Source organism: Aedes albopictus, chromosome 1 (assembly GCF_035046485.1).
Source record: "Aedes albopictus strain Foshan chromosome 1, AalbF5, whole genome shotgun sequence".
Lineage (NCBI taxonomy): Eukaryota > Metazoa > Arthropoda > Insecta > Diptera > Culicidae > Aedes > Aedes albopictus.
The window spans coordinates 228,801,237-228,813,259 of NC_085136.1; the positions used below are offsets into that span (position 1 = coordinate 228,801,237).

A 12,023-nucleotide genomic window follows, 5' to 3' on the forward strand; every position below is an offset into this window, starting at 1 on the left:
TGACAGATCAGAAATTTTTTCCATTACTGAGTTTTCGGTAGCAACAGAAAATTACTGAGTTTTCTCTGCTGTTCAAAAACCCAGTAAAATTTTATCGAGTTCGGTAATCAAATCTGAGTGTGTATAATATAAATAATATTGTAAAAATATGTAACTGTGGCGAGCGCATTGCTAATATGTAGCTTTTTTGACGTACGATGTTAGTATTATTTTATATTTCAGATTACCCACCGAAGAATCTAGTAGTTCAACCAAATGCCATCAAGATGACGTGGAAACCAGGATGAATTGAGCAGACAACTGATTCTAAACAGTCTGAACGTTAACCAAGCGTATCCTTTGGAGTTTACCCTTCCACTAACAACACCCAAATTCCCGTGACACCTAGGCCTGAGAGATCGTAGAGCTGTCTACATTTTTCATAGATATCCAAAACTAACCATCCTTTCCGATCCCTCAGCAGTCGCAAAGACTTGGCCAGAACAGTGCTCGACCATTGGATGATTGCGTCAGCCTTGTCTAATAGTCAGAGATAAATCCCAAATCTTTGTGCTTTGGTTCGGACGGGAAGGAGGCAACCCTCATAACAGCGGTTTAGGACTGTGCGACTCGCTTAATGCTAATGCTAATGCATACGTTACGGTATTTACTCGACGTTGTTACCCCGTCGGTCGAAGGAATTAATGCACATTTAAAAACTCTTATTTTCTGATCTTTGTTACTGCAATCATAATGCAAACGCCAACGGCTATTTTGAAGTTACAGCGACAACTGGCGCATTTAGCCCCAAAGGTACTCGCCTATATAGCCTATGCGGTAAGCAAAGCACAACTATACCAATGGTAACGGGTTCGATCCTCGATCGATCCAGGAACTTTTCGTAATGGATGTTTTCTTGATTTTCTTTGGCATATCTCCGTGCCTGCCATGTATCAAGTTCTACAACTTTGCAGCATTGACTTGCGTTCCATTCCATTTGACTTTGAAACATGCGAAAAAATAGAATAATACACAGCTCCGCTTAAAAATCAACCGTGCGAACACGTGCATTTGTCCATTGCACTTCCAACCCCGCTACATATGAATAAGGGGCTGTTCATGAACCACGTAGACCAAAATTTGGCCATCTTAGACCCCCCCTCCCCCCTCGTAGACTTTTGTCCATATAAAAAAAATGAAATTTGTATGGAGCGTAGACTTTGGCCAGACCCCCCCCCCCCAAAAAGTCTACGTGGTTTATGAACAGCCCCTAATAGGAATAATATCCAAGTGCGCATCCTTGAAATTTGCTTTGCCCAAAAACGATGCGTCCGCTAAACCTTGCAGGTTTAATGAAGCCGTTACAAAAAAGAAACTCCTGCTTACGTTGCTGAGCAGCCAACGAAAAAAAATCGAATTCACTCCAAGCTGCCAATGTTTCACTGTGAAGTAGAAATCTACGGTATCCACGGGCAACGCGGTAACGATATTGGCCTGTCTCGTTCAGCGCCAAAGACGTAAAAACAAGCAACGGCAACGGCAGCAAAAAAGATTTAACTTTTGAAGCCACGGCCGGCTTTGTCTCTCGCTCTTGCTCTTACCTCCTCGCTAAGCTCCAAGCTTGGACTTGCCAGCCAATGTCCACGGACGCAAAAGAGTGGCCACTCCAAAGCTCGCTAGACCGCGCTGAAGCGTACTTTATTGACACCTAGTTTTCGTTCATATCTCATTGCTCGATCGTCAGTCATCCGTGCTTCCTTCCATCTTTGAGCGCTCAATGGCGACCAGCGCAGCAGTAGCACCAGCTCACCGTGGCAACGAATTCCGGCGACGGCGACGACGACCACAACGACCGTACAATGAAAAGTAAATTCTTCTATTACCGTAGCGCTCGGTACTACGTACCTACTACTGAGTAGCATGGTCCAGGCCACGTCAACCGCGGCGGTGCGGTATGGTGGAATCGAGAAGTGAAGGAAACTAAGAATGAACTTGGCTAGAGAGTGGAGGATTTCGGTATGTTTGCCCCCATGACCGAGCGGTTCTAAAGTCGTTTTTGTACGTTGTTGGTGAAAACTAGCTTGTGCAACGTCGGTAGCTCCGATGGTGCTCATTACTAGCCTGTGGCTAGCGTTTCCTGTTTAACGCCGCCACTGCATCACCTCTCGCCTCCTTCGTCATTCCATTTCGGTAATAATGTGAATGAGCCTCGCGTGTGAAGTGTCCACTTGAGTATCCTTTTTCACTTTCACCGCGAGACCATCCGCTTCCAACCAACGAAGGAGGCGATGCGATGCACGGACACGTCAGCGGTGATTTGGATGGTTCTGAGAGCGAAGAAGAGTGAACGAATGATGGTGAGGAGTGGAGTGGCTCCTTAACGTCTTCCTAATGAGGATGTCCATGAGCTGTGAGAAATTCCATTAGACAAGTTGTATGAAATTGTAATTAAAATATTAGCACTGAAAAGAAGACCGGTTGCCTCTGCCTGCAACGGTCGCCTGAAAAATCAATAAATCGATCTCTTGACTCGTCGTTTGCAGAGCGCGCACTGCACAGTGACTGCGCTTGAAGATCTGAACAAAAAAATCGTTTTATTTTGTTCCTCTTGCTCTCAAACGGTATCGCGCGTCAAAGAAAGGAAAACAATAGCGACGAGTGAGCGCAAGCAATTGCAAAATAAGCTTCTTCTTACTCGCACCCACTCCTAGGGCTCGACTCGCGCCTGCTCACTATTGGCTATTCATCCCGTCCAGGGCTCGAAGGTGACGACGACGACAACGGGGGAGAGCTTTATTGTATTACTCCACTTACACACTCTTGAAAAATTGTTACTGCACACATATTTCACTCTTCACAGTCGCATAAATCGAATCATCATTGAGATCACACAGAAAACCCACTCATGGCGCAAGTGAGTGAGCAGGATGGATGGATGGATGGAGAGCTCAAGCAGCTGCAGACGCGCGTTCAAGACAATCACAGCTTGCTGTGATGCAGCGGCAGCAGAGCACTAGCAAAGGCAAGCAACTAAGCACTTCTAGGATTGATCAGGAGGGAGGATGATGCGGGGGAGGACTCCGGAGAGCCTACTCCGAACGCGAACAGAGAAAAGAGCGAACACAAAACACAATAACAATTTTTGGTTGGATAGTTGTCATTGAAAAGACACGCCTCTCGAGTGTCCTGATAAGGGCACTCGAAAACCAATCGGATGGTTAATAAGAGTGGTGCGAGAGTAGGCCGAGAGAGCTCTCGATGGTGCGGAGAGAGAGATTGTGTGTGCTGCTGTGTTGGTTAACGGTACGAGCGAACGCTAGCGCAGATAGAATTTTGATAAATGAGAGAGATGGCGCATTGATGAAAAGAAAGGCAAAGCGAGATGACTGATGTTGCATGGGGCGGAGCATACACTCGGTTGTGTGCGTGAGTTTGATCGCAATGGATTCTCTTGGTGTCTTACCGCAATGGTATGAATGAAACAGAGAGAAATCGGAAAAGGTACAATGCTGGAGTTTGGATCATCTATTACAAATGTGCTGGTTTGAAGCTGTAAATCACGCGGTAGAGATGGCTTCTCGTAAGTTGGTTTCTTTTTGCGTGACAGACAACTGCACGGGTGAGAGCAGGATCGATACAGCAGTGAAACAGGAACGAACATCAGTAAGCTTGTGTTTTCTTCACTTCCCTTTAAGAGCATGGTATAGAGTTTGTAGAGGGCTATCAGATGCAATGGAAAAAAGCATACTCGTCAGTATATTGTAGACCTCTTAATACATTTGACGGATCCGTGTCGAGTGGAGTATTTTCGCGCTCTCTCACAGTGTGTAGCGGAGTGTGTTGTTACCAACCCTGGCTTGCTGAGCTTCTACAGCTCTGTGGAGTGTGTTCTGAGTTGTTCTCGGCGGGTCTTGAGTTGTCGTGAAACGCCGTGAATCGAGTTCGAGTCTCGTGTTTAGTGTCGCGCGCGCGTGTCGTTGTGCAGTGCCTCCTAAAGAAGAGTGGCCCATTATCATCCATCAATCGGTTATTTATTGTTATTATTGCCACTAGATTGCAATTGCCCAAGAGTCAAAGAGCAATCCGGTCGTCACACGCGCGGGGGACTTTCTGGAGTGGAAGACTTAAGCTCAAGTGCTGAATTATCGTAACTCTTCGTAGTGAATGTGTTTGTGGTGCGGTGCTCCCCGGTGTATTTGTCCATTTATTATCACGGAAGGATCCTTGATTGATACTTTAGCGGCAAGAGCAACAGTACTCGTGGCCAGTGTTTGCTTGTTTTATGTTTCCTGAAATATGGTCTCAGCAGCGTCTGAGTAGTTGCCCCAGTTTTAAGGATTACCAAGTCAAGGTCGATCCTTCAGTTTCAAGTGCTCGTGATTCCTGAACTTCCCAAACTTGAACCCGATGACTTCCAAAAACGATTAAGGACCATTTGAGACATGAACCGACAGTGAATGTGTGATGCTTAGTTCAGTCTGAAAGGTTTCCGGTACATTTTTGATGGTGAAAGCGTTTCCGTAGAGTAGCTGAACGTATCTCTAGTGTGTGTGTTAGTGTGCTCCAGTGTTGTACATGTCCACCACACTTTCCAGTGTATCTGGAGTGTATCCAGAAGATTCTGAGCAAGAGCATGGACTGTTACCCGATTTGAATGGTGTGGATCTGGTTATGAGCTTATCGCCGAAAGGAAACCATCATCATCACCATTTGACCAGTCTACAGCACCTGCAGAACCTTCAGCACAATTCTCTACACAGCCATTCGACGCCCTTTAGCGTCAGCGACATCCTGAGTCCCATCGAAGAGTACCGCAAGCTGGAACTCAGCGCCAACCCACCGTCTCCTTATAGGTTAGCATCGGACCGTGGACATTCGGTTTTTCATTGCCCTCACACGCATTAACGTGAACATCCACTCCCATTCCAGCGGCGGGAGCAGCGTTAACTCGCCCAGCGGTCTCGGTTCCAACACAGTGTCGTCGGTGTCGGCAGCCGCCGCCGCAAGCAGTATGGCCAATCCGTACCACGCCATGGCACCGCTGTATCACAGCCCGGGTGTGCAAAGCTACTGTGGTCCGACCGACAACCTGTCGCTGGCGGGCCACTACACCGATATGCGTAACTCGGCCGCCGGCTGGTACGGGTCCACGGCTAGCGATCCCAGATTTGCGAGTGAGTAGCGTTTTTTATGTACCATTAATTTCATTGGAAAAGTGCACGGTTCCTCTGTGGCCTAGTCTTGGGCCTAGTTCACAATATTCGCAAATTCTTTGGTGGTAAAGTTCTAGGCCACCGATGAGTGTTGCCTCCTTCCCGTCCGAACCAAAGCACAAAAATTTGGGACTAAACTCTGACTTTTAGACAAGATAGACGCAATCCTCCAAAGGTCGAGAACTATCCTGATCACGTTCTTATGACTGCTGAGGGATGGGGAAGTATGGTTAGTTGGACACCTAAGAAAGATGTAGAAAACTCTACGATCTCTCAGGCCTTGGTGCCAAGAGAACATAGGTATTGTTAGTGGACGGGTTAATTTTAAAGGATATGTTTGGCTAACGAGCAGGCACACACAACATTACCTATTAGAACGCTTCGAATCCGTTGTCAGCTACCTCCTACTATCATACAAAACACCATGCGCGAGAATAGAAGAATCGGAAGAGGGGTTTTGCCAAAGTCTACGCTCCATACAAATGTTCAAATCCCGACAGGAAGTATTGACGACATTTCGGTAAAACGTTCTTAGACTCGGTACAAACCATTATCATACTCAATAATGCAACTTGGATTCTTGGCAATCCGTTTCCTGGGGTCGATATTAGAATTGATGTATACAATCCAATTGAAATAAATATCACAGAGAACAGACATTTAAGCTCGAACAAAAATACGTCGAAATCGTGTGAAAAGCATTTAAGTGTACCTCAACGCCAACAACGGAGACTGCCCTACATATAAAGTCGATTTGACCCCACGATGGCAGTGTTCATCGTTAAAATACACTAGCCCACAAAGCGACACAAGCGCCAAACGGCCAAAAACGGCGAGTACTGGAAACAATTTTGACAACAGAACAATGTAAGTGATGGGACGCTAGCGCCGCGCAACGGGAGCATAACCACATACTCTGATATGACCGTTACAAAGTTTTACACAAGGCAGAAAGCGAAGATAGACGTCTGTTCTCTGTGTAAATATGTCAATACTTACTATTTTCTCGAACGGTGTTCCTAACTCTTCCGTGTGTACAGGGCTTCGTGAGAATGATTTCTATAATTTTGCCACCTTTGACTGTGTGTGACTCTGATTATTACAACCAAGCGGATGCACCCGAGCGATGACTTCTGCGTCTACTTTGACGTTAGCGATGGTCTGAGGTGGAGGCCGTATATGCTGTGCCTACTAGATCGACCAGTAGTGCATTCAAGTAGGGCCAGTGAAGCCAAGCGATATGATGATGTGGATTGACTGTCACACAGACTGTGGTATTGATGAAAGATTAGGTGTAACATGTATTATACTTTAGGATGCACATTTTGACGCTGGACGTGGAGCATCCATAGTTGTTATCTTCGGTTTGATTTTGCTCTCATTCTTTCGCCTCGTGATTAGATTACCCTAGAGATGTACCACTATTAATTAACTTTTCGAGAAATTCCTTGCAGTAACAATCCAGGATGCTTTTTCTCCAGAGTATCCTCAAGTTAAGTTGTTGCTGGCAGCGTATAGTTTTCTCAATATGACGATTCTGGATTGTAATGCTGATTTCGTAACATTTCACCGCTGTGTTAAGAACTAGCATTCATGATGCGAAGATAAAGCTTAGGGTAAAACAGTAGTTGGATCAATTGAACCATTTATGACCGAATTTCGTTTCAGTGATTACGATTGGACGAACATTGACGGCGCCGTTGTTATATAGTTGCTGTACACCTCCGTAAAGAAAGTCTGAAACAAAACTTTTATTACTCTCATTTCCAAAGATTATACATATATCATTGATTGCCAACACATTCCAAACACGGCAACGAGCAGCAACAAGGAGATGGTATTGATGAAACAATGGATGCTATATGTATTATTTCAAGCTACATACGACGCTTGAGATAGTACATGTAGCATCCATTGTTGCCATCATCGGTATGAGTGTGCTCGTGCTCTTCTATTCCATAGTAGGTAGTGATACGATGAATCACTACCAATGTTTTCCACTTAGAATCTTCCACGTCCATTTTCCTCAAAACATCCTCATGTTCCTACAGAATTTCTGTGTTTGATGTTCTAGCGCGTGTTCCTTCACCAACGTTCACGATCATGACCGATGGTACTTCACTTTCATCACTGCTATTTTTGTTGGTGGTCCTGTCTTGAAAAATTCCATAAATCCTACTGCTAAGTGTTCGACAAAACAGCAGTACAACTAATCGAACTTTTCAAGACCGGCGTTTCATTGTTTATTGTTGTTGATTTCTATAATTTTGCCACTTTTGATTGTGTGTGACTCAGTTTATTACATCCAAGCGGGTGCTCCCGAAAGATGACTTCGGCGTCTACTTTGACGTTAGCGACAGTCTGAGGTGGAGAACGTGTGCTGTGCCTACTAGATCGCATGATGTGCTACCAGTAGTGCATTCAAACGCCAGTGAAGCCGAGTGATATGATAATGTGGATTGACTATCACACAGCCTGCGCTATTGATGAAATATTGGCTGCTACATGTACTACACTTTAGGATGCGCATTCTGACGATTGAAATAATACATGGAACAACCATTGTTGTTATCGTCGGTCTGAATTCCATTCTTTCGCCTCGTGATTTGATCACTAAAATATTCCACTATGATCGCTCTTCAAGAGTTGCCTTGCAATGTCAATCCCGGGTCCTTTTTCTTGCGGAGTATCTTCAAACTGAACTGTCACTGGCAGCGGATGATCTTCTCAATAGCACGATCATGAATTGTAATGTTGTTTTCGTCACATTCTACCGCTGTTTTGTTAGCTAGCAGTTACGATGATGATCAGGACAAAACAGTAGTTGGATCAATCGAACCTTTTCAGACCGAATTTCGTTTCAGTTATTACAATTGAATAAATATTAACGCCACCGTTGTTATGGAAAATGTACAGCAATTACCTCCGTAGAAAGAAAGTCTGAAACAAAACTTTCATTAGTCACATTTTCAAAATATTGTCATTTATAACCGACACATTTCAAACACTGCAACTAGCAGCAACAAGTAGATGGTATTGATGAAACAGTGGATGTTATATGTACTATTTCAAGCTACATATGACGCTTGAAATAGTACATGTAACATCCATTGTTGCCATCTCCGGTATGAGTGTGCTCGTGCTTTTCTATTCTTTGGCCTCCAAGTCTGCGATTAGGTAAATCACTACTACTGTTTTCCACATCGAATCTTCCACGTCCATATTCTTCGAAATATCCTCGAGTTAGATTATCGGTGGACTTCTCTATATTATAAATACATGTTTCTAATGAATTTCTGTTTTTGTTGCTCTACCGCGAGTTCACGAACATTCACAATGATGATCGATGTACCACTGCTTTGGTCCAGTCTTGAAAATCTCTATAAATCCCACTGCTAAGTATTCACCAAAACAGCAGTAGAACTAATCGAACTTTTCAAGGCCGGCGTTGTTCATCTCAGTTATCGTGGTTGAAAGGATATTCATGACATTGTATCGTTGCTGAACTTTCTTTAGCAATCACCTCGATTGAACGTCTACCTAAAAAAACATTTAGTTAAACCATCAAAAGAACATGAGTTTTCGACTTACCTTGATGAACGGCAAATTCAGGTAAAGAATCTTTCAAGTTGTTTTTTCGATTGCAGTACATAGTTGTTAAGGGTTGTAATTGGATCAATCGAACCTTTTAAGACCGAATTCCGTTTCAGTAATTACGATTGGACGAATATTGACGACGCCGTTGTTACATATGTACAATTACCTCCGTAGAAAAAAGTCTGAAACAAAACCAAAATTACTTACATTTGCAAATATATAATGTCATTTATTACCGACACATTCCAAACACTGCAACGAGCAAAAATAAGCAGATGCTATTGATGAAACAATGGATGCTACATGTACTATTTTAAGCTATATACGACGCTTGAAATAGTACATGTAGCATCCATTGTTGCCATCTTCGGTATGAGTGTGCTCATGCCCTTCTATTCTTTGGCCGTCAAGTATGTAATTGAATGGACCACCAGTACTGTTTTGGTGCCCTAGCGCGTGTTCACCAACATTCACGATGATGATGTCCAGCCTTAAAAAAATCCATAAATCCCACTGCTAAGTGTTCGCAAAAAACAGCAGTAGAACTAATCGAACTTTTCAAGACCAGCGTTTCTTCGTTCACATTAGTGTCCGTGGTTGAAAGAATATTCATGGCGTTGTATCGTTGCTGGACTTTTTTTTTTAGCAATCACCTCGATTGAACGTCGACCTGAAGAGAAAAAAATATTGAGTTCAACCATCAAAAGAACATGTGTTTTCGGCTCACCTTGATAAACGGCAAAAGAATCTTTCAAGAAGTCGTTTTTCTTTGATTCCAGTACATAGTTGTTAAACAGCATTCACTGTACACATACTACTCCATATTAAACACTACAAATTTATATTGGAATTTACTGCATTTGCAGTTTCAAATTCATTTATTTTTCCACCAAGTCGATGCAAAGGATATATAGATGACAATGGAATTCAGGCATTCATCGCCATAATGCTGGGAATCGACTGCTTACTTAATTTTTCTAGTTATGTTTAATCCTTGCAGTACATCTACGATGCAATGCAAACATTAAAGCGTCCAGCCGTAGGCCAGCCAGCGTTGTTTTTTTTTTATCAAAATCAGAGACAGACAGGGACATCTTGTAATAACTGTTCCGTAAACAATAGCATAAATTTACAGATTTAGCGATGGAAATGATGTTACTAAGAAGGTTAATACATGGCCCGAAGTTTCCAGAGATGGGTCACAACAAAACGAATTCTTATCTTTCCACTAATACAGGAATATGTGTACCAAATGAAAATTATCAAAATTAAATTGCATTGCAAAATGGAACGAACTAATACAAACAGCATTATCCAATAATACATATAAATCAATCGCTATCAAACGTAAAGTTTACTTGATTACTGGGCCATCAAATGCTGCTGCTAGAACCCAAGTAAATATCACCCAAGTAACCATTAAGCCGTAAAAATGGCATTAAGTCGGCTCTATAGTCGAATGTAGAACCTGGCTAACAGAGCTTATTGGTTCTATATCCTCTTATAGAGCTGCTCAAAAGCCACTTTTGGCGAATTATTCGGCTGATATACGGCCAACTTTAAAATATCGTACCAAGTCTCTGGAGCGAAAGTTGTCAAAAGTGAGACAAAGAAAAAAGAAAAAAAAAATATTTTGTTTATCTCCTGTTCTTTTCTAACTTCCTTCGCTTCCATTGAAGTTGCTTTTTTGCTACTTCATCCAGATTCTAGCTGTTGTCCTCCGGGTTCCTGATAAAGTCCAAGTCTGTTGCCTTTCTCATCTGCTCCACCAATGCACCATGGGAATGGTGTGATCAAACTAGTATTTAAACCATGAAAAACAAAACAGTTTGGGCATTTCGAGGGTTGAAAATGATATGGGATGAGGATGATTCAGTGGTAAGCTTGGTGGTGACGAACGCAGGAAATGAAGCAGGAGAAGCAATGTTTATATAAATTTTCGGGAAACGTTTCAGAAGAATAGAGAAACGAGCTGGAGTTTGTCTTGATTGAAAAAATGGAATAATTAACATAACCAGTTTTCATTATCTATTTAACAACACCATTCCGATAAACATTCCAACAACAAAAATAATCCCGTTCCGTCAATCCCGTCCGACATGGATGTTTAAAATGTATTGATCATGACCGACTCGAGTCTGTTTTGGTCGAAAACTATTTTGATTGATATAAACGTCATGTGCTCCAAGCCCTGTGACAGCACTGACAAACTTCTTTACAGCTTGTAGGCTTTATATAGGCTTACAGGGCTTAATTTAGTTCTTACTGGTTATAGTGCCCATAAGCATTAGGAATGCTTATATAGAGCTATTTAGCACTGAAAAGCTGTTTAATGGCTGTTATAATGCTCAGAACAGTGCTTAGTGGTTACCTGGGCACTGTTCTGCATATTGCCAAGGCGAAAAAAAACATAGCATCATTTTTAACACGAGTTTGTTGGTAAGACACTAATCACTTGCTCTCTTCGTCATGGTTTTTTTAAGCTGTTGAACTCAGAGTTTGCCTCAAATCCTTCTTAATACGACCAAGTGTCAGGAAATTTGGTCGACAAAAACTCCTCATGACAAACCTGCCGATAACACCCGTCGTCACCCTATATGAAACACTTTAAACAAATATATTCAGAGGTTACCGCTTCGTCAGCGGTTGTCATCTTGCACATGATTTCCACTTCCGGCTGATGAGGTTTAGATGAAACATTGGCTGTTACATGTATTATTTCAAGCTGCACATTATAACACTTGAAATAATACATGCAACACCATTGCTGTCATCATCTGTTCCGTTACTTCCGTATTTGTTGCTGTAGATTCACGGTGTAACCAATGTAACCGTAGTTTCCAGAGATGAGTCACAGGTAATTTCTCCAGGTCCTTATGCTTAAACTTAAGTGCAAACGAACTGAAAACAAATACTGTTAGGGAACGTTCAAAAATTACGTCCAACATTTGGGGGAGGTGGGGGGTGTTGTAGGAAAGTGTGACAGTACGTGTATAAGGTATAGGGAAATAGCGTGACAGAGGGGGAGGGGGGGTCTAGAATTCCCGAAAAACGATGGACGTAATAAATGAACCTTCCCTTATCAGATAAATACATCCTAACTAAATAAATCGCGATCAAGCGTAAGGATTACTTCACTACAGCGTCAAGCTGCTGCTGGAACTAAAGGAAATATCACTTTTCTGCCTATGGCCGGTTGAGGTATAGATGAAACATTGGCTGTTATATGTATTA

The 12,023-nt window shown here is 42.7% G+C and overlaps 2 protein-coding genes across 4 annotated transcripts in view; one reads left to right on the top strand and one right to left on the bottom strand.

The window, feature by feature from the left end:
• The window catches only part of LOC115257902 (uncharacterized), a 53,585-nt gene that overhangs the window by 19,462 nt on the left and 22,100 nt on the right, over nucleotides 1-12,023 (bottom strand). Inside the window, exon 1 of one of the 3 annotated variants that reach the window (XM_062846375.1) lies at nucleotides 6,192-11,723. The exons of the other annotated variants lie outside the window; for them this stretch is intronic. The gene's annotated coding sequence lies outside the window, so the exon portion shown is untranslated. Of the gene's footprint in view, nucleotides 1-6,191; nucleotides 11,724-12,023 lie in introns of those variants that run through there. 3 annotated transcript variants of the gene reach the window in all.
• LOC109429947 (homeobox protein Nkx-2.4) overlaps nucleotides 2,554-12,023 on the top strand; it is a 241,495-nt gene continuing 232,025 nt past the window's right edge. Inside the window, exons 1-2 of the mRNA XM_029856898.2 lie at nucleotides 2,554-4,832; nucleotides 4,909-5,153. Of these exons, the coding sequence (XP_029712758.1) occupies nucleotides 4,555-4,832; nucleotides 4,909-5,153 (523 nt within the window). The 5' untranslated portion in view covers nucleotides 2,554-4,554. The remainder of the gene's footprint in view (nucleotides 4,833-4,908; nucleotides 5,154-12,023) is intronic.